At 53.3% G+C, this 27,276-nt stretch overlaps 2 protein-coding genes across 5 annotated transcripts in view; one reads left to right on the forward strand and one right to left on the reverse strand.

Moving 5' to 3' along the window:
* The window catches only part of PTK2B (protein tyrosine kinase 2 beta), a 128,722-nt gene extending 114,218 nt beyond the window's left edge, over positions 1-14,504 (forward strand). Inside the window, exons 22-31 of the mRNA XM_082656806.1 lie at positions 1,817-1,925; positions 3,131-3,196; positions 3,835-3,960; positions 8,495-8,641; positions 8,864-8,899; positions 9,268-9,292; positions 10,674-10,720; positions 11,294-11,431; positions 11,690-11,770; positions 13,443-14,504. Of these exons, the coding sequence (XP_082512932.1) occupies positions 1,817-1,925; positions 3,131-3,196; positions 3,835-3,960; positions 8,495-8,641; positions 8,864-8,899; positions 9,268-9,292; positions 10,674-10,720; positions 11,294-11,431; positions 11,690-11,770; positions 13,443-13,658 (991 nt within the window). The 3' untranslated portion in view covers positions 13,659-14,504. The remainder of the gene's footprint in view (positions 1-1,816; positions 1,926-3,130; positions 3,197-3,834; positions 3,961-8,494; positions 8,642-8,863; positions 8,900-9,267; positions 9,293-10,673; positions 10,721-11,293; positions 11,432-11,689; positions 11,771-13,442) is intronic.
* A 1,181-nt stretch (positions 14,505-15,685) lies between these two features.
* CHRNA2 (cholinergic receptor nicotinic alpha 2 subunit) lies at positions 15,686-26,071 on the reverse strand (the record flags this gene model as incomplete). Of its 4 annotated transcripts, none has more annotated exons than XM_082656643.1 (6): positions 15,686-16,446; positions 17,592-18,600; positions 21,629-21,738; positions 24,390-24,434; positions 24,872-25,023; positions 25,999-26,071. In XM_082656643.1, 6 exons carry the CDS (start codon positions 26,069-26,071, stop codon positions 16,321-16,323), a joined length of 1,515 nt encoding a protein of 504 aa, XP_082512769.1. In that variant the 3' UTR covers positions 15,686-16,320. The 4 variants fall into 4 exon arrangements, with proteins under 4 accessions (XP_082512769.1, XP_082512767.1, XP_082512768.1 ...); XM_082656641.1 differs by having other exon boundaries at positions 17,592-18,657; XM_082656642.1 differs by having other exon boundaries at positions 24,917-25,089.
* Between the last annotated feature and the right edge of the window lie 1,205 nt (positions 26,072-27,276).

Genomic DNA, 27,276 nt, shown 5'->3' on the forward strand with positions numbered 1-27,276 from the left:
GGAAGTTCATGTAATTTTGACATGTCCTAAAATATTTTTCTTTTAACTTTTTTGAATCATTCAAACATGTGAAAACCATACTTAGTTTAAAGCTACACAAAAATAGGTAGGGGACCGTATTTGGCCTTGTGGGCCTAGTTTGCTGGCTCCTACGTTAGGGAACCTAGTGTTTAATTAATGTTAAATACTGCAACTTTAAACACTGTTGTCAACATGTGGGCATTTTTTTTGGAGAAAGAAAATAGCCCCAAGAAACTGCCTTGTGGGGAGGAGCCCCAGGGGGAGGCTGGGAACCCCAGGTCCAGGCAATGGGAGATATGCTGCATTTGTTTGCAGGCAGGGCTCCAACACAGTCTGCAAGACCTCCAGCTTAGAAGGCCTCTCTGTCCCTGACTCTCTCTTCATTGACGCTCCTGATTAATTCTAGACTCATCTGTTGGTCCCTTATAAGGGAGATTTGAGAAGCCAAAGGGTTCCGGGAGAAAAGTGTTTGAAAGACGTAACTTGAGGGGGTCAGAAGCTCTGGGGTCACGGGGTCTTCATTCATTCTGGAGGCTTGAGACACATGGGGAGCCTCTCAGATGACCCTGATGACCCCAGGACACCTCCCTCAGGCCCCAGCCTGGTGGTCCTCCACTGGAGCTAAGAAAGGATTTCATGAGGGCTTCCAATCTTTGGGGGTAGGAAGAACCCTCTTAATGTTGAATTTTGAGAACTCTTCCATGTAACATACACTTTTAGAATCCACTGATTGACAGAATGCAGTAAGCCGTATAATGATTTTTTTATTGCACACAATATAATGCATATACATCTGAAAACACAATACCAAATATTACATATTTAGTAGTACTGTTAAAAATTATTAAAGAAGACAGTTTAAGTGATACAGACAAACTATTTAACACTCCATGAAGTGGCAGTCTCCGTGCCCAAGGGCCAGAGTGCAAAATGGGGTGGAAGTCAGGACCCTTTTATAAGATAAAGAATAAGGAACAAGGAAGAGAAAAATAGAGGATGAATAGAGAACAGGAAGTACGTATAAAGCCCAGAGCTGGTTTGGCATTTGGGTTGGCCAACTGGGTGGTACTTTGTTTCTGGTCAAGCAGAGCATTTAGAGGGACATGAAAGTTATCTGCATTTTGGCTTGCTGGTGTGACCCCCTGGGCAGTAGCGGCTCCATCCTGGGCTTAGACATTTATTTCAAGAGCACATAATACTTGTCTACAGACAGTGCTTGGTACACGTGTGAACATGTGGATTCACGGACCCCCTGTAATTATTCGAGTCCTCTGAGGTCTGTGATTCCCAGGTTGGGAACCACCAGATTGGGTTAAAAAGGCAAGAAGCATGCACTTAGGTAATCTGGGAGGGAATCCACCACCCTTTCCCATTAGCACACACCAGGAATGCATGGGTGGGAGGTTTAATGAAAAATAGGAGACGTAGAGCACGGGCCTCTGTCATGAGGTTGTCTGGGACATCAGAAATCTATACAGGTTATCAGTGCCAGTAGGAGGGACAGGAGGGCAAGAGGCATGGGGACATGGGCAGGAGACACACTCGCACTGTCTGGTTGGGCTAGGACTCGTTCTCCGAGGACCTTTCCCCACCCTGGACCCATTCCGTGATCTTCCCAGCCTCGGTGAGGGGGGCTGCAGCATCCGTACTGCAGCCTGTCTCCGAGGGGTCTCCCCAGTGCATTGTGCAGAGGACATGGGAATGGGATCCGGACTGTGGTGGAGCACAGAGAGGAGCCCCCAGTAGCATTTTTGACCCTGTTTCTCTCTCCTTATCTGACCTGACTCCCCGGCAGTGACATTTATCAGATGGAGAAGGACGTCGCCATAGAGCAGGAGAGGAACGCTCGCTACCGACCTCCCAAAATCTTGGAGCCCACGGCCTTCCAGGAACCCCCACCCAAGGTGAGCCAAGCCCTGGCCTCACTGGCCCCGTGAATCACAGCAGAGCCGGGCCCCTGTGCGGCCCCTCCCAGGCCTCGCTGCGTAACTCCCCTCACAGCATAGGTAGGATCGCACCCTATGGTCCTCTCAGCCCTTCGACCCAACCATCTATCAGCACATCGGCAGGTGGAATCTGAGACAGCAAGGGAGCAGGCACCTTGTGGGACGGCTGCAGCAGGGGATCACCCCGGAAATGTTTCCCTTGAGAGACTGGAGCACTTTTCCTTTTCATGTTTTTACCCTGAGGGTACATGATGGGGAGCATCCTTGGGCCCCTGAGGTGCAGCCTCCCATGTCCGTGGCATCTCTGGGCACAGGAGCCAGTGCCCCGCTGCCCCGCTGTTAGGTGGGTGGGTTGCGAGGGACCGTGCCTGTAGTAGTCAGCTCGGGGTGCCATACGAAGCACCACAGACTGGGCGGCTTAGAAAACAGACAGCGCGGAGGCTGGGAAGTCCAAGGCCAAGGTGCTGGCGGATTCCCATCCGGTGAGGGCTCTCTTCCTGCCTGGCAGATGGCCACCTTCTCGCAGGTCCTCACACAGTGAGGAGAGCGAGCTCTGGTGTCTATTATTATCGTTATTGTTGTTGTTGTTATTATTAGGACACTAATCCCAGCATAGGGGCCCTACCCTTGTTACGTCATCTGACCCTGATTACCTCCCAAAGGCCCCACCTCCAAATACCTTCACACTGGGGGTTAGGACTTCAGCATATGAGTGGGGGGGGGGGGCGACACTCGGTCCATAACAAATCCCTATGGATGCAGGGCCTTTTTCACTGTCCCCCTTGCCTGCTGTCAGGCCCAGCTCGGTTTTCATCCCCTCCGTGAAGCTGCTGTGGGTGCCGGAGCCTTCCATGACCTCCCTCTGGGTGTCTGTGGCTCCTGAGTACTCATTTGGCAGGCACTCCCACCTCCGCGGAGGCTACACACAGAGATCAGTAACCCCCCCAGGAGGGCAGAGAGGCTGGCCTCTTTGTACCCTCCCATCACTCAGTAGTAACAGATGCGCAGTTAGTGGACGCATATGATTTTAATGATAACTTTGTTCCTCATCTTCTTCATCCTGAACGAGCCTGACCTGTTTCCTACCTGATATTCCCCTTGGTGAGCTGTGCTCACTCAGGGAGAGAGACAGGGACTGACTCATTTCTGTGTTCTCTCTCCAGCCCAGCCGGCCCAAGTACAGACCCCCTCCACAAACCAACCTTCTAGCACCCAAGCTGCAATTCCAGGTAAACATGTAACCAGAGGGCTGGGGCGGTTCAGGGCCATTCCTCATCTCGGTCCTTCCTGAAACTCCATCCTCGTGCCTTAGAGGAGCAGTAGTCACCTGTTCGGGCAATGGAGACGGCCTGCATTGGCTCTTCTCGGGTACCCAGAAAAGAATTAACATACCCTTTACGATGTTTAAACATACCCTTTTGCGATGTTTAAAATAGTGGGGTTTTTTTTAAGGTGTGTATTATATATACACATACCTGTGGGTTAATCATATCTGTCAAATTTGTAACATGATGATGGAATATAACTCCTTTCTGAAGAGTCCTGAAGGAGGAGACGTACTCAATAGGTCAGTAACACACATGGACCCATGGTATGCACCACGTCACAGGGAGGGCTGTTGGATGGAAGAGAGACCACCGTGTCTGTGCTGACTTCTAGCCGAGAGCCGTGTATGTCGCTCCGCCGTGTCTCCCAAACGGGGCCAATGAAATGCCCACACCTTGTTCTTTATTAGCTCCTGGAGAGCGAGTCCTGTTTCTCCCATGGAGCTCTTGTATCGTTTCTTTGTGCTCGTGTTTGTAGCAGCTAATTGTCCACCTTCCTGCCTTGTCCCTGTGCCTGGTGCTTCTTTGCTTCTCCTGAATAGGTCCCTGAGGGTCTGTGTGCCAGCTCGCCCACGCTCACCAGCCCTATGGAGTATCCATCTCCCGTAAACTCTCTGCACACCCCACCTCTCCACCGGCACAATGTCTTCAAGCGCCACAGCATGCGGGTAAGAGGGCTCTGCATGCTGGGTCCCAGCCAGGACCGAAGAGACTGCTAGAGGGAGGTACCTGGGATACCGGGAACTGCACATCCTGGGGCTCAGGAGGTGCCCTCCATGTACCAGTCAGGCCACTGAGGTGCTCTGTGACTCCCTCTCCTCTGCAAGCACATCAGAGTTAAGGGGCCAAGCCCGGGGCTGCTCTTGAGGACACCAGCTGGACCCAGACCTGCCCCATCCCTACTCTGGCACTGTGGCGAAGGATGTAAAATCTGCCCCCCCTCCTTCAGCCCTGGCGATAGTGTGAAGGCTCATGGGAAGAGGGCAGTCAAGCCTGATGGTGCCAGAAAAGTGAAAGATCCTGGAGGTTCCGCCCTGCTCTGCCCTTCCTGTCTGATTGTTGTGGTTGTTCAATCTCTCCTCAGTCAAAGGAAAGGCTTCCTTGTGGCTGCCACTCCTGCTGCTTTGGAAAAGTTGCTGCTGTACGAGAAGGAGCTTGGGGGCTAGTGTGGGGCTAAGCCACACCCTCCCCAGTCACCTCTTTATTTTCAGCTGCCAATGAGACTCTGAGTATTTTGTGGACTAGCTTCTAATTGTCTTGTTAAAACAAACAAAAAAGAGCACCTCTGCCTGTCCACTTGTAACTTGTCCTCACCCATCTTCTCCTTCAGTACAAATGGTCCCCGTGGTCAGTTGCCATGAACACTTGATATATTTTACTAAACGGAGTCTTGATATGTGACATAACAGACTAAAACCCTTATTATTTTAGCTCTAACTCCATTGCCATGCACGATATTTCAGGCTCACCATATAAGACTCTAAAAATTGAGGGGAAACTACATTTCTATTATAATACATTTACAAAATGTGGGGAAGTATGTTGAGATATCCTATGCCGTTATTCTTAATTTAGTAAAACTTTGAAATGATTAAGATAACTTCGAATTCTAGGCAGTGAGATCTTAGTGGAATCAATATCCCCCTGACCTAGCTCATTTTTCTCTTTTACATTAATTTAACCAATTTATATCTTAGCATATACTTAACGATAATAAAACTGCATTTTTAAGCATGCACTATCATTTAGGCAGTGTTCAATTCCTCCACTCTCCTGCCCTTGACTCTTTATTCATAATTAATTGCGTTTTAGTGAGATTGGCTTTAAAATGCATCCTTTCAGTAAGAAGGTATTTTGTACATTTGAGGGATGGCACCGCGTTTGTCTAATCCCTGACTCACCGTAAGGACTTTGTTCAGTTCCGTAAAGACAGACTGTGCGGCAGGAAAAAAAGACCTTTTCTGTCAGGGGTTTAGAAGTACTTGCCACAAGGAAAGTCTGCCTAAAATAACATAATGAGCATTTCTTAAACAACAACAACAAAAAAGTTAAAAACATAAACTCCATTTCATGGTATACATCAGAAACATCGAGAAAGCCTCTTCCAGGCAGAATGCTGAAAAGGTATAATAGGCTCCCTGCAAAGCATTTGAAAGCATTTAACAAAAATCAGAGATTTCTGTTCCCACAAAAACAATTTTTCTACTGACTAACTCTATTGCCTGACTCATCTGAGAATCTGTGGGATTCCATACCAGCGTCAGGATGGCAGCAATCTCCCCCTTGAAGACCTCACAATTGAAGTTGAAAATAATAATAGAATTCAATAAACAGCACCTTTTTAAAGGGACACTTTGCTGGGCTCTGTCCTAGGTTCTGAAGGGAGAACTGCCTTCAGTGAGCTTACCATCAGCCAGAAGGAACAGGGCAGGTGCATACTTGCCTGAAATGCAAACCACAAAGCTGTGAGTGGCACATAGAGGTACAGCGAAAGTGCAGTGGGAGCTCAGAGGGAAAAACAACTCTTTCCGGCTTCTTTTCTGCAGCTGGGCCTCAGTGGATGGGGACGATTCGGAGGGGAAAATACTGGGATGCAGGGGATGAAAGAGGCAGAGCATTGGTTGGAGCCAAGGTTGAGTGATGGGAAACCATAGGATGAGTGCAGGAGCTGTTTTTCTAGAACAAGGCAGGTGCATGTGGAGGTAGAAATAAGACTGGCAGGATGGGGGGTAGCCAATTTATAAAAGGTGTCAAAGCTTATCAGAGTCGTCTTAAAACACCACAAGGACCTGATTTCTCTTAAAAATGACCAGCAATGTAAGCATTCATTGCCTGATAAGAACACCTGAGGTATACCAGTAAGCCCTGAAGAGGTCCAATTTGAAATAATAATAGTAATTTGCTCCTTGAGTGTTATGAGACGATTGGAAGACATAGGAACACACCTACCGATGCATGTGAAAATATTCGGTAAGGTGGTGATCAGGCCTGGCGCATGCTAGACGTTTGAGCAGTAGGAATCTTCTTCTGGCAATTACAAAACTACATAGTGTTTTCTTGAGTCTGGCAACTCCTTCTACTGGTATTTACTCTAGTCTTCCTCAGTCCGTACATTTTTCTTATACCTGGAGATTCCTAACTCTGTCTTCAGAATGTTTGACACTTAGTTTCTATTTGTCGCTATTTGTCACTAGCCTACGGTAGACATGCCATTGTGTTTGCAGGTGTTGGCGTTTAACTGAGGATATTTACAGCCTTAAAATCCCCTCATTTGGGGGCATCAACTGTTGTGAAGTAAATCTTATTTATTTTTGTCAATTCTATGGTTATGAAATACTCTTATGTTCTGAAATTTGTTTTACTAAAATAAGATCTAACTCAGTAGCTCTCAACTCCAAGGGGACATTTGGTGACATCTGGAGACATTTTTCTTAAACAACTGGGGAGGTGCTGTAGGCGTCTAGTGGGTGGAGTTGCTGCAAGCATCCTACAGGGTATAGGAAATCTTCCCCCCGATAGTGAATTATCTGTCCCCAATGTTAATTGTGCTGAGGTTGAGAAACCCCGTTCTACTATTGGTTACTTGGACCCATGAGAACAGGGACACTGCATATTTAACCATCACTGCCCTCCCAGCACCCAACTCCATCCCTGCCATATAGTAGCTGCTTAATAAACAGTTACTGAATAGAGTAACAAACAAAGAATATTTCAGCAAGAAAATAAACTTATGATGAGAAGTATTGTTAGAAACTGAGAGCAGTAATTGTAGCTGAACAAGCCTAGGAGAAACATACCAGTGTAACTATTTTCAAACTGTGTGTTATATCCAAGTGTGTTTTAGAGACTTTGGTGGGATAATCTTTTCTAGAGCCTTGGCAGAGACTATGCCTTGCTAAAGTAGAGTGAGAATAATTTTTAGCATTTTATGTAAGTGACTTGTGTGTAAACTGGCCAGTTCAAAGGAAAGGATCTGAGGGGCTTGCCAGCCTGAATGTCACGGAAAGGTCACATGCCCCTGGCAAAGGCCGCCCCAGGATATATGCAATCTAAAGAATGCCAGTAACGCTCCTGTGTCCAGGAGACCCAAGTAATGTTGTGCAGCAGAAACAATGCAAGCCAGTTTAAAGGGACTGAGAAGGTATTTATATAAATGAACCCTGGGGAAGACTGAGGGAAGAGAACTAACAGGAAAACATGCAACACCTTCTGTTTAAGAAATAGCAGGTAGAACTATGAATAGATCCAAAGCCCCACAAATGAGTTAAAACAGGGTTAGATTAATAAAGGTACGGAGAGGGCTTCCCTGGTGGCGCAGTGGTTGAGAGTCCGCCTGCCGATGCAGGGGACGCGGGTTTGTGCCCCGGTCCGGGAAGATCCCACGTGCCGCGGAGCGGCTGGGCCCGTGAGCCATGGCCGCTGAGCCTGCGCGTCCGGAGCCTGTGCTCCACAACGGGAGAGGCCACAGCAGTGAGAGGCCCGTGTACCGCAAAATAAATAAATAAAAATAAAATAAAAAATAAAGCTAGGGAGAGGAAGCATTTATTGCGTATCTATAGATCCTTGTTTCTTTAAATTGTGTTCTTCACTTTACCTCTTAGCTCATGCATTTGTTTTAACCTTTGGTTAAATAACCCAAGCTACCTTCTTAATAAAGAGTATGTTGTAGTAAAGAGGCATGATCAGATGGGTGCCTGCTGTCGCTCCTCCTCTCGGGTCCCACCCCACTGTGGACAGCTTTGGGGGAAAGCACACCACTGCTCCTCGAAGCTTCCAGACCCGCCATCGCGGTCTTAGGTGGCCATAAGGTCCCAAGGCTTCCCAGAGGGCTGGCTTTGCATTTCCAGCTGTACTAAGTGACAGTAGCCATGACAAATGCCAACTGAGAAAATACTATTAGGACAGTTATTTGAAAATAAAATGGTAGTGACAGATCACGTGATCGTTTGAAAACAATGCCTGTTAAACTATGTGCGCTTGGGTTCGGCGTTTCACTGACACACAGGCGTGTATGTGTGGCTGACGGACCCACAAATAACTGTCTGCATAGATGGCTGCAGATTTAAGGACAACTTTACAAGAAAAAAGCAGCCGGTGAGGCCAAGGCGTGTGGCTCCCGCAAAGCTCTCCAGAGGGTTGTCCCTCCTGGGTGTGGGGACTGGACTTACTGTGTCCTCTCCTGTCTCCCTGCTGTCCTCCCAGGAGGAGGACTTCATCCGACCCAGCAGCCGAGAGGAGGCCCAGCAGCTGTGGGAGGCCGAGAGGGTCAGGATGCGGCAGCTCCAGGAGAAGCAGCAGAAGCAGATGGTGGAAGATTACCAGTGGCTGAGGCAGGAGGAGCGATCCCTGGTGAGTGGCCGCTGAGCCCCGGAGCGGGAAGGGACGCATTCCCTGCGGTGCTGCCGGGCACGTTCTGATAACCGTGCTCCCCTGGGAGAGATGTCCAGGCCGCCGTGTCACTTTGTGTCCCCTTTCGCCTCCCCAGCTGGCTAGAGTGAGCGCTCTCCATGCATCCTTGGGGGTTTTAGTTCTAGAATCCTAAGTCCTCTGCTTTGGTTTCCTCCTCTGCAGGACCCCATGGTTTACATGAATGACAAGTCCCCGTTGGTAAGTCACCGCGAGAGGTCTCTGCCTTAGGGGGAAGGCCTGGGAGGGCCTGGCAGTCAGCGGGGGGACCCTGGCTCCAGGCCTGCCCATCTCTTCCTTTCTGCCTCTCACCTCGGGAGCACGTCTTTCCCCTTCACTCTGATCTCCACAGGCTCCTTCCCTGAGCTCACACTCGAGCTGCACCCTTAGCGCCGCCTTCCTTGGCCACAGGGCCCCCAGGTCACTTGCGGTCAGGAGGTCCCCAGGTCCTCCTAGAGCTAAGATCTCTAAACCTCTAAATGGACACCTGGGGGTGGGGAACAGGCCAAGGAGGGACGTGGGTGGTCCCAGGGCCGCATCAGTGACCTGTTCTCTTTCCTTCCTTCCAGACCCCAGAGAAGGAGGTCGGCTACAGTAAGTGTGAGCGCCCTTCCTCTTGGCAGGAGTTTCCTCTTGACATCTTGTAAGCAGCCGCCACCCCTGCCCAGGGCAGAGAGCGGCAAAGGGAGTGTGTTTGCAATTGGAAGAAACGTCTGCCCTGTCTGAGCTCAGAGTGTGCAGAGAAGCGCGGTTTGGGAGTTGATATCCACCACCTCCCACCCTCCGCCCCACCCCATCCCCCTCCGTCTGCCGCCTGTTCCCACCTCTCTGGGTGGCTGCATTTATTTGGAGGAGTTGGTGATCCTATCTCCCACCCACTCCGTTGGAGGCTCTACAGTAGCTCCGCCCGTCTCTCCCAGGTGACTGCTCCTCCCCAGGCCCCAGGGACCGAAGAGAGAAAGAGGGCGGGGCCCACTGAGCCCGCAGGGTCTTTCCTGGAGCCTAAAGGCCCTCTGCTGCAGGCTGGCTGGGTGGAGCTGGCAGTGAGCCAGGCTCTTCATCACCATGGGGTGGGGGGACTGATGACTGTGATGATGGTGACAAGCACTGGCCCAAGGTGCTGAAAAATGTCAACTCGTTTAATCCCACAGCAGTCCTTCCTATATGACAGGTACAATTTCTTACGATGCCCATTTTACAAAGGACATGAAACAGGCACAGGAAGGTCAAGTGACTTACCCACAGTGATTAGCAGAGCTAACGATTAGTGATTAGCAGAGCTCAGATCTGCTCAGATTTGAGCCCAGGCAGTAGTCTGGCTCCTGCAGGGTCCCTTGTGAGCGAACCGTCCCATTTGACAGAAGACAGTTGAGGGCCTGGGACTGTCAGTAAGTTGCCCCAGGTCACCCAGCTCCCTGGTGGCAGAGGTGAGAGTGGACCCAGGTCTTTTGACGTCTACTTCAGGCAGCTACACAGGGCTTGTGTGTGCCTTTGCTCATCAGAGTGGGGAGGAAATAGCATGCTGCTTCTACCAGTTCACTTCCTTGACCCCACCCACCCCGAATGGTCAAAGCAGACAAGAGGGAAAAGCCTCGCAAACCTACTGCACAGCAGCTGTTGCACCTGGGCGGGGCTCCACGGACACCTGCTGCCTGCAGAGTGGGCTTCTCCCTCATGACTGTCAAGGTCAGGGTGTCAGGGCCCAGGGTGCAGCAGCCCCGAGGCTGGAACAGCCCCTGCCATCCCTCCATCTCTGCGTGACTTTGGCTTTTTCTGTCTTTGAAATCCCTGACTACAGAGGACCAGGGAGGCCAGAGGTTCTTTTCCCCGCCATCGTCCTGGGATTCGGGTTTCATTTCCCCGGGTCTCCTCGTAGTAGTGGAGAGGGGCTTTGCTGGGTTAGCAGCAGGTACGAAGGGAGGGGTCGGGGTGCTGAGAACACCCTGCGCTCATTGTCCCCCCTCCCCCCTTGCAGCGGAGTTCACGGGCCCCCCAGAGAAGCCACCGAGGCTGGGCGTGCAGGTAGGTGCTGGCTCTGCTGAAGCTGGCCTTGTCTGAGCCCACACAGCTAATTCATAAAAAAGCAAAGGGAAGGCCAGTGCCCCGTCTCCCTGTGGCCCCTCCCTGACCTGGAGGAAAGCTCACTGGTCCAGCCCGAGGAGCAGGGGGTGTGGCCCGCCTCCCATTCTCCAGCCGCGCTTGGGCTCCCGGCACCCACGTGGCTGTGGGGCCCATGCTGGTTGCTTCACTCTGGAACAGCGGTTCTCAGCCTTGGTTACCCGTTAGAATCCTCTGACAAACTTTGAAACCACGTGGCCCCCAGGCCCAGGGGATGGTTCAGTTGGTCTGGTGTGAGGCCGGCCAGCAGTATGTTTTTAAGACTCCCCGGCAGACTCTAATGTGAGAACCACTGCCCTAGAAGCAGAAGGGAGGGAGGCACCCCCAGGACAGGGCGCTACTATTTCGGAGAAGAGGCTTCAGCAGTTGGGCTGACGCCTGAGTGGGCAGTGCCTGCCCAGGAAAGAATGGCTTGTGTGCCCCTGACTCGCCGCCCTCCCCTTGGGCCCTCTGCTTCTCTTCCCCCGACCCACACAGTCCATCCAGCCCACAGCCAACCTGGACCGGACCCACGACCTGGTGTACCTTAACGTCATGGAGCTGGTGCGGGCTGTGCTGGACCTCAAGAATGAGCTCTGCCAGCTGCCCCCCGAGGGCTACGTGGTGGTGGTGAAGGTGAGAGGCAGGGCGGAGCCGTGGCCTGGGGAGGCGGGCTGCTCAGCCCTGGAAGGAAGGGGGAGGGGCCGACCATCCCAGGCTGCCGGCTAGGTGCCTCTCCCAGGAAGACCCCCATTAGAGCCAGGTGGTCAAAGGGAATCTAGTCCCAGGTACCCTCGGCAGGCAGGCACCATCCCAGGAGGGCTCTTCCCCAGGGAGACGTGGCTTTCTCAAAAGAAGCCAAGCTGACGGTCGCCCCGCCCCTTTCTCTCCCAGAACGTGGGCCTGACGCTGCGGAAGCTCATCGCGAGTGTGGACGACCTCCTGCCGTCCTTGCCGTCGTCTTCGCGGACAGAGGTGAGTGTCCTTGTGCCAGTCGGTGACATCAGCTGTCACATGCCCCCTTCACCTGCCCCAGCTGTGTTTGACACAGGAGACTCAGAAGGGCCACCTGGGGCAGCCTCCTCTCTGCTGGGAGCCGCCAGCGGATGGCTCTGCACGGCATATCTGGGATGGCACCACAAGGGGGCCGAGTTGGCACCCGGGGACCCGGCCGGCTTCCTAGGGTGCATTTCCTAGTTTAGGTCTCAGATGGTTGTGATGACTTCTTATTGCGTGAGGACATGCAAAGGATGACACACCCTTCTTTTTACCGCCCCCTGTGATTCTTTGTCTAGTACCCTCCATACTAAGGTCAAGGTGAGTGTGTCACAGAAATAGCCGTTAAGGTTTCTTCAATTGATCGTTTAATCGATTTTCTCTATTTAAGTGAGAAACAATCACTGAAAACCAAAATGGGAGTGTTGGTGCTCTAACTTGAGATGGTCCCAGTGGTAGGCAGAGTGATGCCCCCCTAAGATGTCTACATCCTCAGAACCTGTGACTACGTGACCTTACATGACAAAAGAGACTTTGCAGATGGGATTAAGTGAAGGATCTTGAGATTATCCGTGTGGGTAAAATGTAGTCACAAGGGTCCTTGTAAGAGGGAGGTGGAAGCAGAGGTCTTATGAGTCAGAGAAGGAGATGGATGATAGAAGCAGAGGTTGGAATGATGCCACTGCTGGAAGGATCTGCAAGCCAAGGAAGGCAGCAGCCTTTCAAGGCGGCAAAAGGCAGGGAACAGATTCTCCCCTTGAGCCTGCGGAAGGAACGCAGCCCAGCCGTCACCTTGACGTTAGCCCCATGGGACCCATTCCAGACTTCTGACCTCCAGAACTGTAAGAGAATAAACCTGCGTGGTTTTAAGCCACGGCGTTTGTGGTAATTTGTTACCGCAGAACTGGAGACTGAGGCTGTGCCTCTGAACGTGTGTTGGTTTTCTGTCTGGAAACCAGCCACAGGCTCCAGCAGAACACCGCGCCCCCTGCCAGGCTGTAGCTTTCGATCCACCATCTCCCGGTGGTCAGCAATGTGACACAGGCGACCCCTGCAGCCCACCACTGTCCCCACTGTGACCACGCATAGGGCAGGAGGGTCTGGGCATTTCCTGCGCCCCCTCTGGGTGGCAGCAAGAACCCAGAGGAGCCCCCGTCCGGCTTGAGAATGGCAGTCATTCATTTCACTTGGTAAATATCTCTTGAGCGCCAAGTATATGTTCAGCAGTGCACTAGGCCTGGGGATATGGTGGTAAATAAAACCCTACAGCCCAAACCGCTGTCGCTGATCTCTTGATTTGATGGTACACAGTTAACCAATGAGTGAATGCACTTGACCCCTGACCATTCACCCACGTCGGGCCAGCACGAGGGTATGAGGGCACAAAGGGAGGGTCTCTGGGGCTGGATCGGAGGGCGCTGGCGTAGGCGGGCTGGGGCCTGGGGTGCCTGCAGTGTCTGTTCTTGCCGACCTGGCCCCCAGCCCGCACTGGCCTTGGATTCAGCCCAAGCCTGGGTCAGACCCACCCCCCAGAGAACGTCCGACTTCCTGGGCCAGCGCCAGGTGGACTCCCGTGTGGCTTCCCCATCCTCCCGGCCTGCACGTCGCGGCCCCTCAGGGTCCCAGCCCCTCCCGTGTGCTCTTCCTACAGATCGAGGGGACCCAGAAACTGCTCAACAAGGACCTGGCGGAGCTCATCAATAAGATGCGACTGGCGCAGCAAAACGCCGTGACCTCCCTGAGTGAGGAGTGCAAACGGCAGATGCTCACCGCCTCCCACACGCTGGCTGTGGATGCCAAGAACCTGCTGGACGCCGTGGACCAGGCCAAGGTTCTGGCCAACCTGGCCCAGCCGCTGGCAGAGTGAAGAGGGCAACGCCTCCCGCCTGCGTCTCCGCCCCCGCCCGCCGTGTCCCTCCCTGCCCCGGCCCCTGCCTGACCTTCGGTCCTATGGGTCCCCCCGGGGGGGGGGGGGGCAGGCGAGGAGAGTCCTCCTTCCCCTGCCATTTTGCACGTCCCCTCTCCCCACCCCGCCCCCAGACTGTGCTGCTCAGGCCGCAGCTGGACAGAGGTGACTCAGGGCTGCAGACGGCAGGGGGTGACAAAGAGGGCTCAGAGGGAGCGTGACTGCTGTCCGCCAGCCACTGCTGCCTGGCCTGAGGGGGCCACGCTGGGGCCCCTTGCGGCCACGATGGCTTTACGCGTCCTGTGAAGGGCGGGCTGACTGGGGAACCAAGCTCTTATCTTTCCTCCCCCGCCCACGGAGCCCCGCCCCACGCCGTGCACAGAGGGAGGGGCCGGGAGGGGCTCTCTCTGGGGAGGCGGGCGGCTGGTGCCAAGAGGGATGGACCTGGCTTTCTTGTACAGTGTATAGTGGAATTTATTTAATGTGAGTTTGGTCTGGACTGACAGCCGTATGTGCCCCTGAGGGGAGACCTGGGACAGTCCAGGGACAAGCTACTGGGAGTCGGGACACAGGAGGCTGTGTTGTCCACACGCCAAGAGGGAAGAAGGGGAGAGACGAGGCCAAACTGGACCCGCATTCCTCGCCCCCTTTCCGTTCTTCCCTCCCTGGCCCCTTCCTTCTCTTTTCTTACTTGTCTTCTCTCCCCCTTTCTCAACCACTCCCTCCCTCCCGTTCTTGTGTTTGTGCAGAACACTCTTTTACCTTCTTTCTATTTGACTTGTGGAGGAATTAAAATTGTACCATTTGCTTTGTGGTTTGATTGTTTTGTTTGTTTGACCTTCGGGGCGGGTAACGATGACCACGGGCCTCGGCCCTGGAAGGAATCGATTGTGCTTACTTTGGGCGAAGATCAAAGGCTGAAGCCAGGGCTCAACCCCCCCCCCCTCCCCGGGGCTCGCGGTGATGCCAGGGCAGCGGGGTCAGGCGCTTGCCCCAGGCCTTTGCCCGCCCCCCCGCACCTGAGCCAGGGGTGACTTTCCAGTGGGGTCCCAGGCAGCCCCTCCAGGGCCACACAGGGATGCCAGTGGCACTCTCCCAGCTGCCATCAAATAGCCAGGGCTCTGGGGGGGTGCGGTGGTCCCAGGGGTGCTGGGGAGGGGTCCCACAGCTGACTGAGCAGCGCTTCGGCTTTATTTGATCTCTTGACTCACTTGCCAGTTGGGTGGGAAACGGAATAACAAGAGGGAACATCGCTGCACCAGGAGGTCAAGTCTGGGAGCACCACTGCTCCAGGAGAGCCAGCAGGGAGGACGGCGGAGGTTGCAGCTGCATCTGCAGAGCAGAAGGAACCAGGATGGCCTCTGAGTGGGGGGTCTTGCAGAGAACTGAGGCAGGAGGACTGGACCCGCTGTGGCAGGGTCCCCCGGGGTCTGTCAGGGAGAGCAAGTGGAGCTTAGAAGGAGGGGACTCTGAAGGTCAAAGAGAACTAGGTGCTTGCCCCGCTTGGCTGCTCGTCCAGAGTCCCCACCCTGTCCGGAGGACCCAGTGCCGCATCTGTTAGGGCCGAGGTTCTGCCCTCGGGCTGGATGGGCTGGACGGGCTGGACGGCGCTGGGGCGAGGGACTGCGGGATTCCAGGCGGCAAGACAGGCTGCACAGAGCCGGTCAGAAGCCATCGCGGGGCTTCGGGTAAGAAGGGCGGGCAGGCTGGGAAAGGGAGGGGTCCTGCAACGTCTCGGGGTGCAAAGCCATCCAGCTCGTTCCTCTCAGCTCCTCCAAGCAAAAGTCCTGGACGCCTGGGGCCTGACCACCACTCATCCTGTGTATTGGGGCGGGGGGAGAGCACCGCGGGCCTGAGTTGGGTCAGGAATGGCTGGGGGTGTCCTTCTGGTTTGTCCACGCGCATTGAAGGACAGATAGCGCCCCTGCAGACAGGGACTCTCAGTGTGGCCACACCTCTCGGAGGGCCAGCTGGTGCTGAGCGGGTCTGCACGGGGAAGGCCGGGGCTAAAGGTAGGGGAAGTCTGGGCTGTCACAAGAGCTTCCAGGTGGGTGGGACGGCCCAGCTACCTGCATCCGCCCCACTTGTGGCCCTCCTCCTTCTCTTCCCCTTCCAACCTCCTCCCTCTGTTCCCCATCCCCAAGCCCACCTCAGCCTGGCTGTCCCCCCTGCCTTTTCGGGCTGTTCCTGAATCCCAAATGCTGTTCATAGCCCTTCCACGCCCCCGAGGCGCTCTCTCCCTACGCACCCCTCCTTTGAGGTCTGAGCCTCCTCTCATGGCCCTTCCCCAACCCCTGGCTTCCCCCCACCCGCATCCCTCAGAGTCTGCATCCCAGGAGCATCTCATACGTCTTCATGTTGTCATCACCACGTCGTAACCTTCTGCAGAGCAAGTTCCTTTTGGCCCAGCTCTTCAGCATCCAAACAGGGCTCCGTGCCCGCAGATTCTCAGCACAAAGTACAATACTGTCAAGTGAATCATCCCAAGAAGCCTTCCGTGTCCGGACGCCATGGAAAGGCACCTGTAGTTGGATGGCGTTGACTCCGAAGGCATACTCCAGAGGCGGCAGCCGTTAAAGACGGTCAGCTATGCCACGTCTGGGCCAAAGCAGGCGATGTGGCATCAGATCATTCCAGCTAGGAACGGCGGGAGAAAGAGTCCGACGGTCCCCAGGAAGCAAACGAGGATAAACAACCAGAGGAATATCCTATCGATGACCATGGCCACATACCTCCAGTCTTCCTTCACCTGCAGCGGAGACGGGTGCACAGTGACCGAGGACTTGGGAAAGGGGAGGTGTCCCGCCCATGCGCAGCCCCTGTAAGAATGGCACTGGGGACAGCGGTGACGCCACTGAGACCTTGGGAGCTAAGGAGCGGGGTGGGAGGGGGGCGGGTAAACAGGGATATCTCAAGACTCAAACAGCCCTCTCCTAACGATTCCGTCCTATACCACCCCTGTGATAATAGCCCAGAGCCTTTCCATAGGCTCTCAACTTCCCGGTAAGGGAGGCTGGAGGGACACAGAAGGTTCTAGAGTCACCCAGGGGCATGGACCCTCCCAGGGGGCCTGCAGTGATTTAAACGCAATGCTCAGAAGTTACAAAATGGTGAAGACTTTGTGCCCCCATGTTACCTCCCGACCCACTCACCCACCCGCTGGGGGGATAGGTGAGGGTAGGTGTGGCCCAGGGAAGGGCTGGGTGGCGTTTGCAGGGGGGTAGGGGCTTTGTGGAATTGGGGCTTACAGCCCAGGCAAGTGGATCTGGAGTCCTAGCTGCTCCCGGATTAGATAACAATTAATTTGTCTTATCTACTCAGCAAGGCCACCCAGTAATAACCTCCTGGCCTTTCATCCTTCCCTAAATTGATAAGAAGGATTCTGTGACCCTGGGCAGTGGCAGGACACAGCAGGGGGCGGGGGAGGGGAGCCCGCAGGCCCATCCAAGCTTCCTCAGTGTTCATGAGTGAACAGTGACGTTCACAAAATGCCCAGAGCCCAGGACAAGAAGGAGGGGCCCGTCAGGACAAAGGGGGAGGCTGGATTGTTTGGGGTCTCCCGATGAGTTCCCCCCCACCCCGCCTACGGGCAATGGTGGGAAATGGCCTGCGTGAGGGTGGCGTGGAGAGACGCCCTCCAGCTCTGTCCTGTGTCTCCCAGTTAGGCTGAGCGGGGACATTCTTACTGCTGTTCTGCCTCCTACCCAATAAACGTCTTCAGAGCTGCCAGCTAGACGTTCTCTACCACAATTCATTCCAGACTCCAAGGCCATGACTAAGGGAGATGGGTCCTCGTGGAGGAGCCTGGGTTGACCCAAGCTAACACCCTGGAGGGATGGCTACTAGGCCGGTGGAGTCACCCAGGGGACGGCCCCTCCCCCAGCCCCCACTCACCGAGGAGTCTGCATCCTCGGCCCGCAGGTGATCGGCAATATAGCACACGCCCTCCAGTGCTTTCTGTATGCGAGGTGACAGCAGGGACCCACCCTCCGGCAACTGGGCCTCCGCCTTGGGACCCGAGGCCCCTGGGCGCAGACCCCCATGGCTGTAAGGGACGCCTGTGAAGGGGGACGAATGACCCGCGCGCGCCCATCTGCCTTCCTTCTCCTCGTCCGTCCCCTCCGCATCCACGTTGGTCTCCAGCCAGCGGTAGGAGGGGCAGAGCTTCAGATCTGGGGGGTCGCGGAGCTCCAAGGGTGGCAGGGGCCGGCTTATCAGAAGCCACCGGGACACGCAGCCCAGAAAGGCCACCCGCACCCAGTGGGGCATGTTGTGGGTGCTGGCGGAGCGGTGGTGCACGTTGAGGACGAAGACGGTGATGACGATGGACAGGGTGACGAAGATCATGGTGAAGAGCAGGTACTCGCTGATGAGTGGGATGACCAGCGAGGTGGACGGGATGATCTCGGTGATGAGCAGCATGAAGACGGTGAGCGAGAGCAGCACGGAGATGCAGAGCGTGATCTTCTCGCCGCACTCGGAGGGCAGGTGGAAGACGAGCACCGTGAGGCAGGAGATGAGCAGGCAGGGGGTGATGAGGTTGATGGTGTAGAAGAGCGGCAGGCGCCGGATGACGAAGTAGTAGGTGACGTCGGGGTAGATCTCGGCGCAGCAGTCATACTTCTTGGTGTTGTAGGTGCCCGTGGCGTTGACGATGGCCCACTCGCCGCTCTCCCAGTAGTCCTTGAGGTCTACCGTCTGCTGCATCGGCACCAGGTCGATCTTGGCCTTGTCGTACGACCAGGAGCCGAACTTCATCTTGCAGTTCTGCTGGTCGAAGGGGAAGAAGGTGACGTCAATGCTGCAGGAGCTCTTGTAGATGGCGGGCGGTACCCAGTGCACGGTGCCCGAGGAGAAGAGGTGGGCCTTGGTCATGTGGGTCACCACAAACTCCCCATCTGCACTGCGGAGAGGAGAGGTGTTGGGGGGCACCCTGCGCACCCCAGGCACCCAAGCCAGACTGCTCCAGATAACACTCAGCAGGGGGACCCCAAAAACACAGCCGGACCGGGCCAAGTTGTGGGGGTTTGTGCAGGTAAGACTCCCCGGCACACAGACATCTAGAGCTGCCTGAGTTGTCTTTCAGACACCATTTTTTAATTACAAAAGTAGGAATTTTTAACAGTATAGGAAAGTACCAAGAATTTTAAAAATAACCACTATTAACGCTTTGATGTTATAGATCTATATCTATACATATATGAGATATATCTATATCTCATGTATATCTGATTGTCATCTAGATAACACATACAGCATTTTTACGTTTTTGTGATCATGTGGTATAGTTGTAGTTTGATGGCCTGTTTGTATTCATTTAACATTTTAGAGTGATTGTTTACATGAGTATTTTTTCTCTCCTCCACCCCCCACCCCTGCAGATGGTGAGTAAGCCCCTCTGCTGGGGGTCATGTCATTTACACCTGAGGTTTTTACTTCCCTCCTCAGAAGACACCTGACATCTTTGCTGGTGAAGGAAGACGCCATCCGTCTTCCTCCAACATGCATTTCTGAGCCAGCCACACCCACTGGGGCCTCTGCAGGAGCTGTTGGTGGAGGGAAGACTCATGCCTGCCCTTAGGGAACCACGAGGAACTGAGAAGCAGGCCTGAACACCTACAACGGCAGGCAGGCGGTTTGGCAACAGCATTATAACTACTGGGGGGAACCCGCGTCCGGTGAGCAGGGTCACCATGCACACTGCCATTTCAGCAAAGCCCTGATGGATGGTAGGATTTGGCAGAAAGCTGGGGGTGGAGAGCGGACCAGCAGAGCATCCGCAGAACAAAGAACAGAGGAGGGAAAGGATAAAACTCACAGTGTGTGCTTGGACTGGAGGAGCTGCTGGGCCGAGCTGGGGGCGGGGCGTGAGTGAGGGCGGGGCCCGAGTGGGCGTCATGAGGGCCCTTAAGGCATCTAAGGGCCCATGAGGATACAGGGGACACTGGAACAGCGGTGACCACTCGGGCCTGAGTCTGATTTCCCCCTGCGAGGTGGCGCAGTGAGCTCTTAGCCCCCGCCTTCCCTCCCTATCCAGTTCCCACCATCAATCCTAAAGACAGGGGAACCAGAAGAATACACAGGAAGAGGGACTTCCCTCGTGGCGCAGTGGTTAAGAATCCACCTGCCAATGCAAGGGACACAGGTTCAAGCCCTGGTCCGGGAAGATCCCACATGCCAGGGAGCAACTAAGCCTGTGAGCCACATCTACTGAGCCCACGTGCCACGACTACTGAAGCCTGCGTGCCTGGACCCCGTGCTCCCCAACAAGAGAAACCACCGCAATGAGAAGTCCCTGCTCATTGCATCTAGAGAAGGCTCGTGCTCAGCAACGAAGACCCAACGCAGCCAAAAATAAATAAAATTTAAAAAAAAAAAGAATACACAGGAAGAGAGACTTCTTTCCCTTGAAGTAGTTCCAGGATAGAGAGTTAGGCACGTTGGAAACCAGAACTTTGAAAGGGAGTTACAAACAGATCAAGGCAAAAGTTTAAAAAAATGTTTTTAAGGCATTTTTGTCATCATACAGAAGCACCACTAGATGGCAACATGTGCCCCCATTTTGAGGAAGGAGAGAAGCAATTCCCCGGGTCTTCTTAACCTGAAGTGGAGTGGGTGGAGGAGATACCCTTCTTTAAATGTCTGCAAGAATTTGGTTTGAACAAAAGAATTTCCTGTTATAATCAAGTAACACTGGACAAAGCCTTATTGGCAATCCTAAAACTCTGGGTCCTATCTGATGCTAGGACTTTGTTCCTGCTCTCTGCCAGGTGCACAGGAAGCAGAAACTAGAGGGATCCTGGGTGCAGATACGGGGTGAGGGGTCCGTGAGTCCAGTGGCAATGTTAGACCTTGCAGGTAATTCATGCTGAATGTGTGTTTACAGAGATGGCTCAGATGACAGGGCTTTGGGCCTGACCAGGACAGGGCAGTGTAAAGGCATCACTGTCACCCCCCTCTGACCTATCTGGAGACACCTAACTTCAGAAGTGGATCTGTTTCCCTTTATTCTATTGTTTAAAAATAGGTTTTCTAAATGTGGGTCAAATGAATTGGGAAATGCTGGGCTAAAGGGGTTTCTTGTCTGTACAAGTTCTAACAACATTTAAAATGACATTTTCCAAAGGACTGGGGCTGGGGTGCAGAAAGGGTTTTAACGACATACAATGTTATTTAAAATTATTTGGCCACAGAACTATTTTTCATACCTATTCATATCCCCAGGAACTAGTGGTCCCTAGAGTCCCACTTCAGAAAATATTTTTAGACAAACATCATGCCAAATATCTTTTAAGTTCTTCATTTCTAAATGAAGAATTACCTGATGCCAAACATGAATGAAATTATAGCTCTTTATATCTTCTATTAAAACAACCCGACTTGGTCCTCTGGGGCTCTCTTTAGCCTGCCCTGCCTTTTACTAACTTCTAGTCATTATGTTCAAAGATTGGTCCTCTTTGGTTTTGAATACAGGGCAACTATAAATAATACTTTTTAAAACACCCATGCTTGATCCCTTCAAAGTTGTAACCCTGGGATGCTGCTTACCTGTTCCAACAATAATGCCATCCTGCAAAACTCCAACACTTAGGCACTTTTTTCACAGCCTGCACCAATCATATTTTTCAAATAATGCTCAGTGTTGGCACAGCTGTGTCCCAGTAGCACAGCGCAGGCACTGATATGCAGTAGGTGCTCAATAAATTTTGGGTGTATGAGTGAGAGAACAAGATGAAAGAAGGGAATCAAGAGAAAAGGTGGTGCGGCGAGGATGAGCAAAGCAGGAGTTGAAAGGAAGGCCACGCAGCTTGGACACAAGGGGGCGCACTTCCCAAGTCCAACCCAGCCTAGCCTCAAGTTACCCGCCCTTCGCAGGGAACCCCCTGTCTCAGGGGTCCCAAGGGGCCTCCACAACCCCAGCCGTTTCCTACTTGTTGTAGAGGACGATGTCGGGGATCCATATCATTTCCGAAGGGACCCGGAGGGATGTGATGTTGCCGAAATCGGCCGGGTTCCAGCGCAGCTTGTAGTCGTTCCACTCCTGTGCGTGGGGAGGGGAGTCAGGTCAGCAGCCCTGCCGGGGGAGGGAGCCTCGGGGCAAACCTAGGGCAGTCTGGGGACGCCCAGCAGCTGGATTCTGGAGCACCCGGAGCTCCTCACCTAGCCCCACAGAATAGAAAGGGCCGCGATGCCAGGAAAGGGCCCTGAGATGGGAACGGGGAGTCCAGTCTAAAATAATCTAGCCCTCGCTTTGCCCCCACTCTTGTACTCAAAGTCCCGGGCACATCTGGAGGACGGGTCACCCTAGTCCCGCCTCTGTTCTGCCACTCCCTAGCTGGACGACCCCGGCAAGCAGCCTCACTCATTCGTAGTAACATTTTTTAGTGCATCGCAGTTTACAAAGGTTTTTCACACCCTCTGTCTAGGAAGACCCTTAGTGGGACACCCGGGCAAAGAGTGCAGAGCAGGTGGAAGTATTTCCCCATCTAACAGATAAGGAAACTGAGGACAAGAGGGGTAAAACAACCCCTTTATCAGAGTTACACAGCTGAGAAAGGGGAGTCACCCAGTGGATTTCCAACTGTGCGCTAGAGCGCCTCGTAGGATCCCTGTTTCCACCGTCTGGTCCAAGCGAATCTGTTTTCTCAACTGAGGCTTAGAGGGTACGCTGTCAGTAAGTGGCAGCACTGGGGCTTGAACCCAGCCTTCCCTGTTTCCAAACTTGCCCTAATTCTAGGGGCCATTTTGCTTTTGTGCATTTGCACTAAAATAGGGCAGTGATGTGCCCTTGAAAAGTCTCCCATGCGTGGTGCCTTTTCCCCTCTAAGGAAAGTCATGTAACATTTACACAAACACATCAACTGGCTAGAGATCCAGGAAGAAGTAAGGGAAACAGGAGTGTTTGCAGGAAGCAGGCACATGAGAGGAAAAGCACTGATCCAGCTCAATGGTTCACAAACTTCAAGCACTCAAGTCCCAGCTTCATAATTTTTGCCAATATATTTGCACTGCCTATATTAGCATTTACATAGTATTTTTCTTTAAATTAGTTCATTATTTTTAAACCTACATAAATTTTTGAATTTTACATCACTGAAATAACTGGAAAACCCACAGCACTTGAAACCATCCACTAAAATATAAATATATGACTATTTAAAAAAAGGGTTTGCAAGCCAACTAAAATCATCTCACAAAACTGCCGTTGGTACCGAAACTACACCTGGGAAGATGCTGGCCCAGCAGTGGTGCTGATTGCTTTTCTGTAGGGGAAGGCTTAGGCAGAGAGAGGGGCCAGACTTGCAAAGTAGGAAAGATAAAAGTGTTGCTAAAATTGTCAGGATTTCTCGGGACATTGAGGAATAATTTTGAAAGGGATTGGTCTTCATAAATGTACCCCCTCCCCCCAGTCCATTGTCTGTTAAGTTTTCAGGTTCAACCAACATTTGGGGGGCATCTACACCAAGTTGTGTTATATTAATCGGCAATAGATTATATTAGCCCCATTTTACAGATGAGCAAAGTGAGGTTCTGAGACTAACTTGCATGGTATCACAGGCTAATCAGAGGTGGTGCTGGTTGGCCTGACTCCTGCTCCAGGGCTCCTTCCTCTCCTCCCTACTCCAGTCCCTGAAACCTAGGTAACTGGCCTATGGGGACAATTATGGCCACCCAGGTTCTAGGTCTGACCCTTGCACTGCTATGGCTTCCCAAGTCCCTTCATGGCTCTGCACCTCATCTGTAAAGAGGAGAGAATATATTCAGGCTGTTATAAAGCCTGTGTCCCCAAGTTCTGCCCCAAGAATGGCACATCAAAGAGGGCTACCCATCCACTGGCCAGGATTGATGCTGAGGCAGTTTCTGGTTAAGAGACAACAACTTCATTTCCTGTCTCTTGGGACCCTCGCTCTGGGGTCCCTGGGCCATCAGGTGAGGAGTCTGAACTCTCCTACTGGAGAGAACAGGCAGAGAGACCCTGAAAGGACCTGGAGAAGAGCCCAGCTGGGCCTGGCTTACAGAACCTTCCAGAGCCTTCCAGACATCTCTGCTGATAGATGAACCTGTGAGTGAAACCATCTTGGACCCTCCAGAGCAGACCAGCCACCAGCCAAACGCCACCCAGTAACCCCAGGAGTCCCCGTGCAAAGCGGAAAAAACCACTAAAACTCCTAGTCATAAAAACTAAAGATGTAATAAACTGTCCGTTGTTTTAAGCCAGTGAGTTTTGGGGTAGCTTGTTAGGCAGCGTAGACACAGAGCACTCAGCATTCTCCTGCAGAAGGAGCCTGGGGCTCTGAGTGGGGCACACCTGGGCCGCCCTTGTCTAGCCCAGCTGCCCTCTGCTTCTGTTTTCCTCAGCTATAAAATGGCAGAACTAAACCTTGCATGGCTTTCAGTGATGACTCAGTGAGCTGATCTGCAAACGGTAGCAGGGACGTAGGCAATGCCCAGAAAGGGGACCACGTGGCTCTTGTAGGTGACATTCTCAGGTGCTGGGCAGAGCCTGGCCACACAAGAGCACAGCCCCTCACGAGAAGCCGTCTGCAGTCGGCTGGCCTTGGGAACATCCCGAGTGGCAACTCAGGCAAAAGGTAAATTCAGAATCATGCTTCCAGTGGAAGAGTCCTGGGAGGCGCTGGGGTCTGTGGGTTCCCACCCCGCTCCTGTCTTGCCCAGGGGAGGGGCCCTCACCTGCTTTAGCCAGACGTTGGTGGTCATCATTTGGTTCTTCTCATCCTGGCCAGTAGCGGGAAAGAAAGCAATGAGAGTGATGAACGAGCCCCAGAAAACAAGGTAGAGTGGGAGGGGCTTATTCAGGCCCCCCACTCACCAGAGAACCTGTTAGGTGACACCACAAGCCCGGCCAACCCATCACCCCTCCTGACGCTGCCACCCTCACTCAGATTATCTCCACGGGGTCCTCTGGGCTTATGTCGGGCGGAGCAAGCAGGGCAGGGCATTTAGGAAACCCACCGCTGCCTGTCAACGTCCTCCCAGGAGGGGTTTCAGGGCTGAGAGCGGGAGGGAGATGCAGTAGCCCCAGGCTCCGTGGGGTGATGCTCTGACTGAGGTGGGCTGGGAGGGCTGGGGCCGGGGACGGACGAGGAGCCCCAGAAAGGGGCCCACGTCTGAGGCCGATCCCAAGGGGGCAAAGGATGGTAGGACAGACGCACCACATCGATGAGCTGGGCGATGGACAGCCCGAAGTGCACGATCACCACGTCCGAGGTGTTGGACACCGGCCTCGCCCAGCGGTTGTAGCCCCTAAAGAGGTGTTGGAAGAGGCGGTCCTCGGCTTGGGTGGGGGAGGCCTGCTGCACGGATGCTGTGGGACAGGAGGGGAGAGAGGAGTCTCCGGGAGTCCGTGGTGCTGGGCGCTTGGCTCCCTCTCCTGTCCAATCAGAGCCACTTAACCTCACTGAGCCTCAGTTTCCTCATCTGCAAAATGGGCGCACTATTCCAGAACCTATTTCAAAACACTATCGAGGAGGAAATATGATCCTGTGTGTTAGAGCTTACAAAGCAACCAGCACATGGTTGGTGCTCAAGCAATGTCAGTTACTCTGTGACTGATGGATAAGGGGTGAAAACAAGTGCTGAGAGGGGTGCAGAGCAGTGAGAAGAAGTCAGACAGGGGATGAGATCCAGCCTGGAACTGGGGAGCCCCAAGGGACAGCAACGTGGAGGAGAAGCCCAATTGTGTGGGGTGAGCTGCAGGGGGAAGGGCTTCGCGTGTCATCGTGAACCTGGCCCCAGGAACTTTCACTCCCATCCTCTTGTCATGAACCACTAATGCCAGCCATGAAATTCTCTTCCATTTGGAGCATGTTGCCTGTTTATCCTCAAACCACAGGCATTTACTCCTTCTCATCAGCTGGGCAGAGTGTCCCCAGTTGTCTATCCGTGTCTGATTTCACCGTGTTCTGCAAACAGCTTCACCTCTTTGGGGTTCTCCTGCCTGAGCAGGTCGAGAACCACTGCTCTAAAATTCAGAACATCGGTAAGAACAGCTGCCGTGTGCCAGCGGTATCGCAGGCGCTAGTCACAGGCTCTCATTCCAGGTCACCACACAATAGCCCTGGGAGGGTCACAGTGCAGTTGGCATTCTGCAGATGGGGAGCACTGCGACTCGGGGAGGTTCGGGCGACGCAGCGATCGCCCCTCCACCTTCCCGCGGTGGAACAGCTCCATTCCCTGCGGCTCTGGTAGTTGCCACCAGCCCACTTGCAGGAGTTTCCTCCCTGAGGCATGTATGAGCTCACAGCTGTGACAGGATGCCCTAGGGACCATCCCCACTCACCTGCCGGGACCAGAAGAAGCCACCACAGCCCGAGCTTTGTCGTGGACGGGAGTGCAGGGCGGGAGGGGCCCATGGCTTCAGAGGAGGGGTCCAGCTGCCGCTGGACATCAGAAGGAGGGCAGGCCGGGCCTCGGCTGTGGGTTGAACCTCGGGCCGCTTCCCCAGCAGGGCCTGGGGAGCTGGCACTGCGGAGCTCCCTGGGGATTCCACGTGGCTCCCTCTGACTGCCAAGCCTGAGTGAGCCCAGGAAAGGGTTCTTAGGATGATGCATCTTTGACACAAGTGCCTCTCACCTTTGACCTCATTTGCGCCTCCCATCACCCCTAGGAAGGTATGGGGAAGGGTTATTATTATCTCTTTTATTTAAATTTAAAAAATGCTGCTGTTCACAAAAGTTGACTGATTGGCCCAAGCCACATAGTTAAAAAGCTATGAAGTCGGGGTTCAAGCTCACATCTTCAGCTTCTAAACTATAATATGTTCAAGTGCTACTCAGTGGTGCCAACTAGAAGGATAACTTTGTATGGGCAACTCAGCCAGTACTCGACTGTGTTTTATAGATCTTAGCACCACGATTGTCATTGCTCAGCCACGCTCACGACTGAGGTCTGTGGCAGACAGGTGGCGACAAGGTACAGGTGCTCTACCCCAAAGCCAGGCTCACCTGGATTCAAGGTTCTAAGAGGTTCCTCTGTGTGCAGCTCCACTCACCTCTCCTTCCAGCTGATATCACGTGCACAGATCCCAAGGTTATAATCTGTTTCACCTTTCAACCAAGTGCACTAAATAAAAGCATGTTTTTTTTTCCCCATTAGTGAGAACAGGGGAAAAAAAGAAATAGAAGTCCAGGCGTGCTGAACTTGCATCGTATAAAGATCCAACAAGAGACATCCTGGACCCTCTGGAAGAATGTGCAAATGAGACTGAATTGACTCCAGCGGACAAATTCCTGCAAGATGCCTCAGGATGAGATGCCTCATCCCTTGTAATTAGCCCACTATGATAATTTCATTAATTTGTCACCGGAAACCAAAGGAGAAATTCTTCCAGGTATTTGACAGTGATTAAACTTCCACCTCTTGTTAGAAGGCTATTGAAAGAGAAAGAGTCCTGGACCCTTTAATCCTCTAAGCGGCCAGATTGGCAGGTTCGGGGGTGGGGGTGGGTGTCTGCGGGCTGATGTCCCTGTTTGTAAAGTGGGTCTGGGTGAATGGAGTTCACAGGGAAACCTGTACAAAAAATATTGCATATGTAAAGGGCTCAGACGCCAATATCCTC

This window comes from Grampus griseus (genome assembly GCF_964374135.1).
Source record: "Grampus griseus genome assembly, chromosome: 6".
Taxonomy (NCBI): Eukaryota; Metazoa; Chordata; class Mammalia; order Artiodactyla; family Delphinidae; genus Grampus; species Grampus griseus.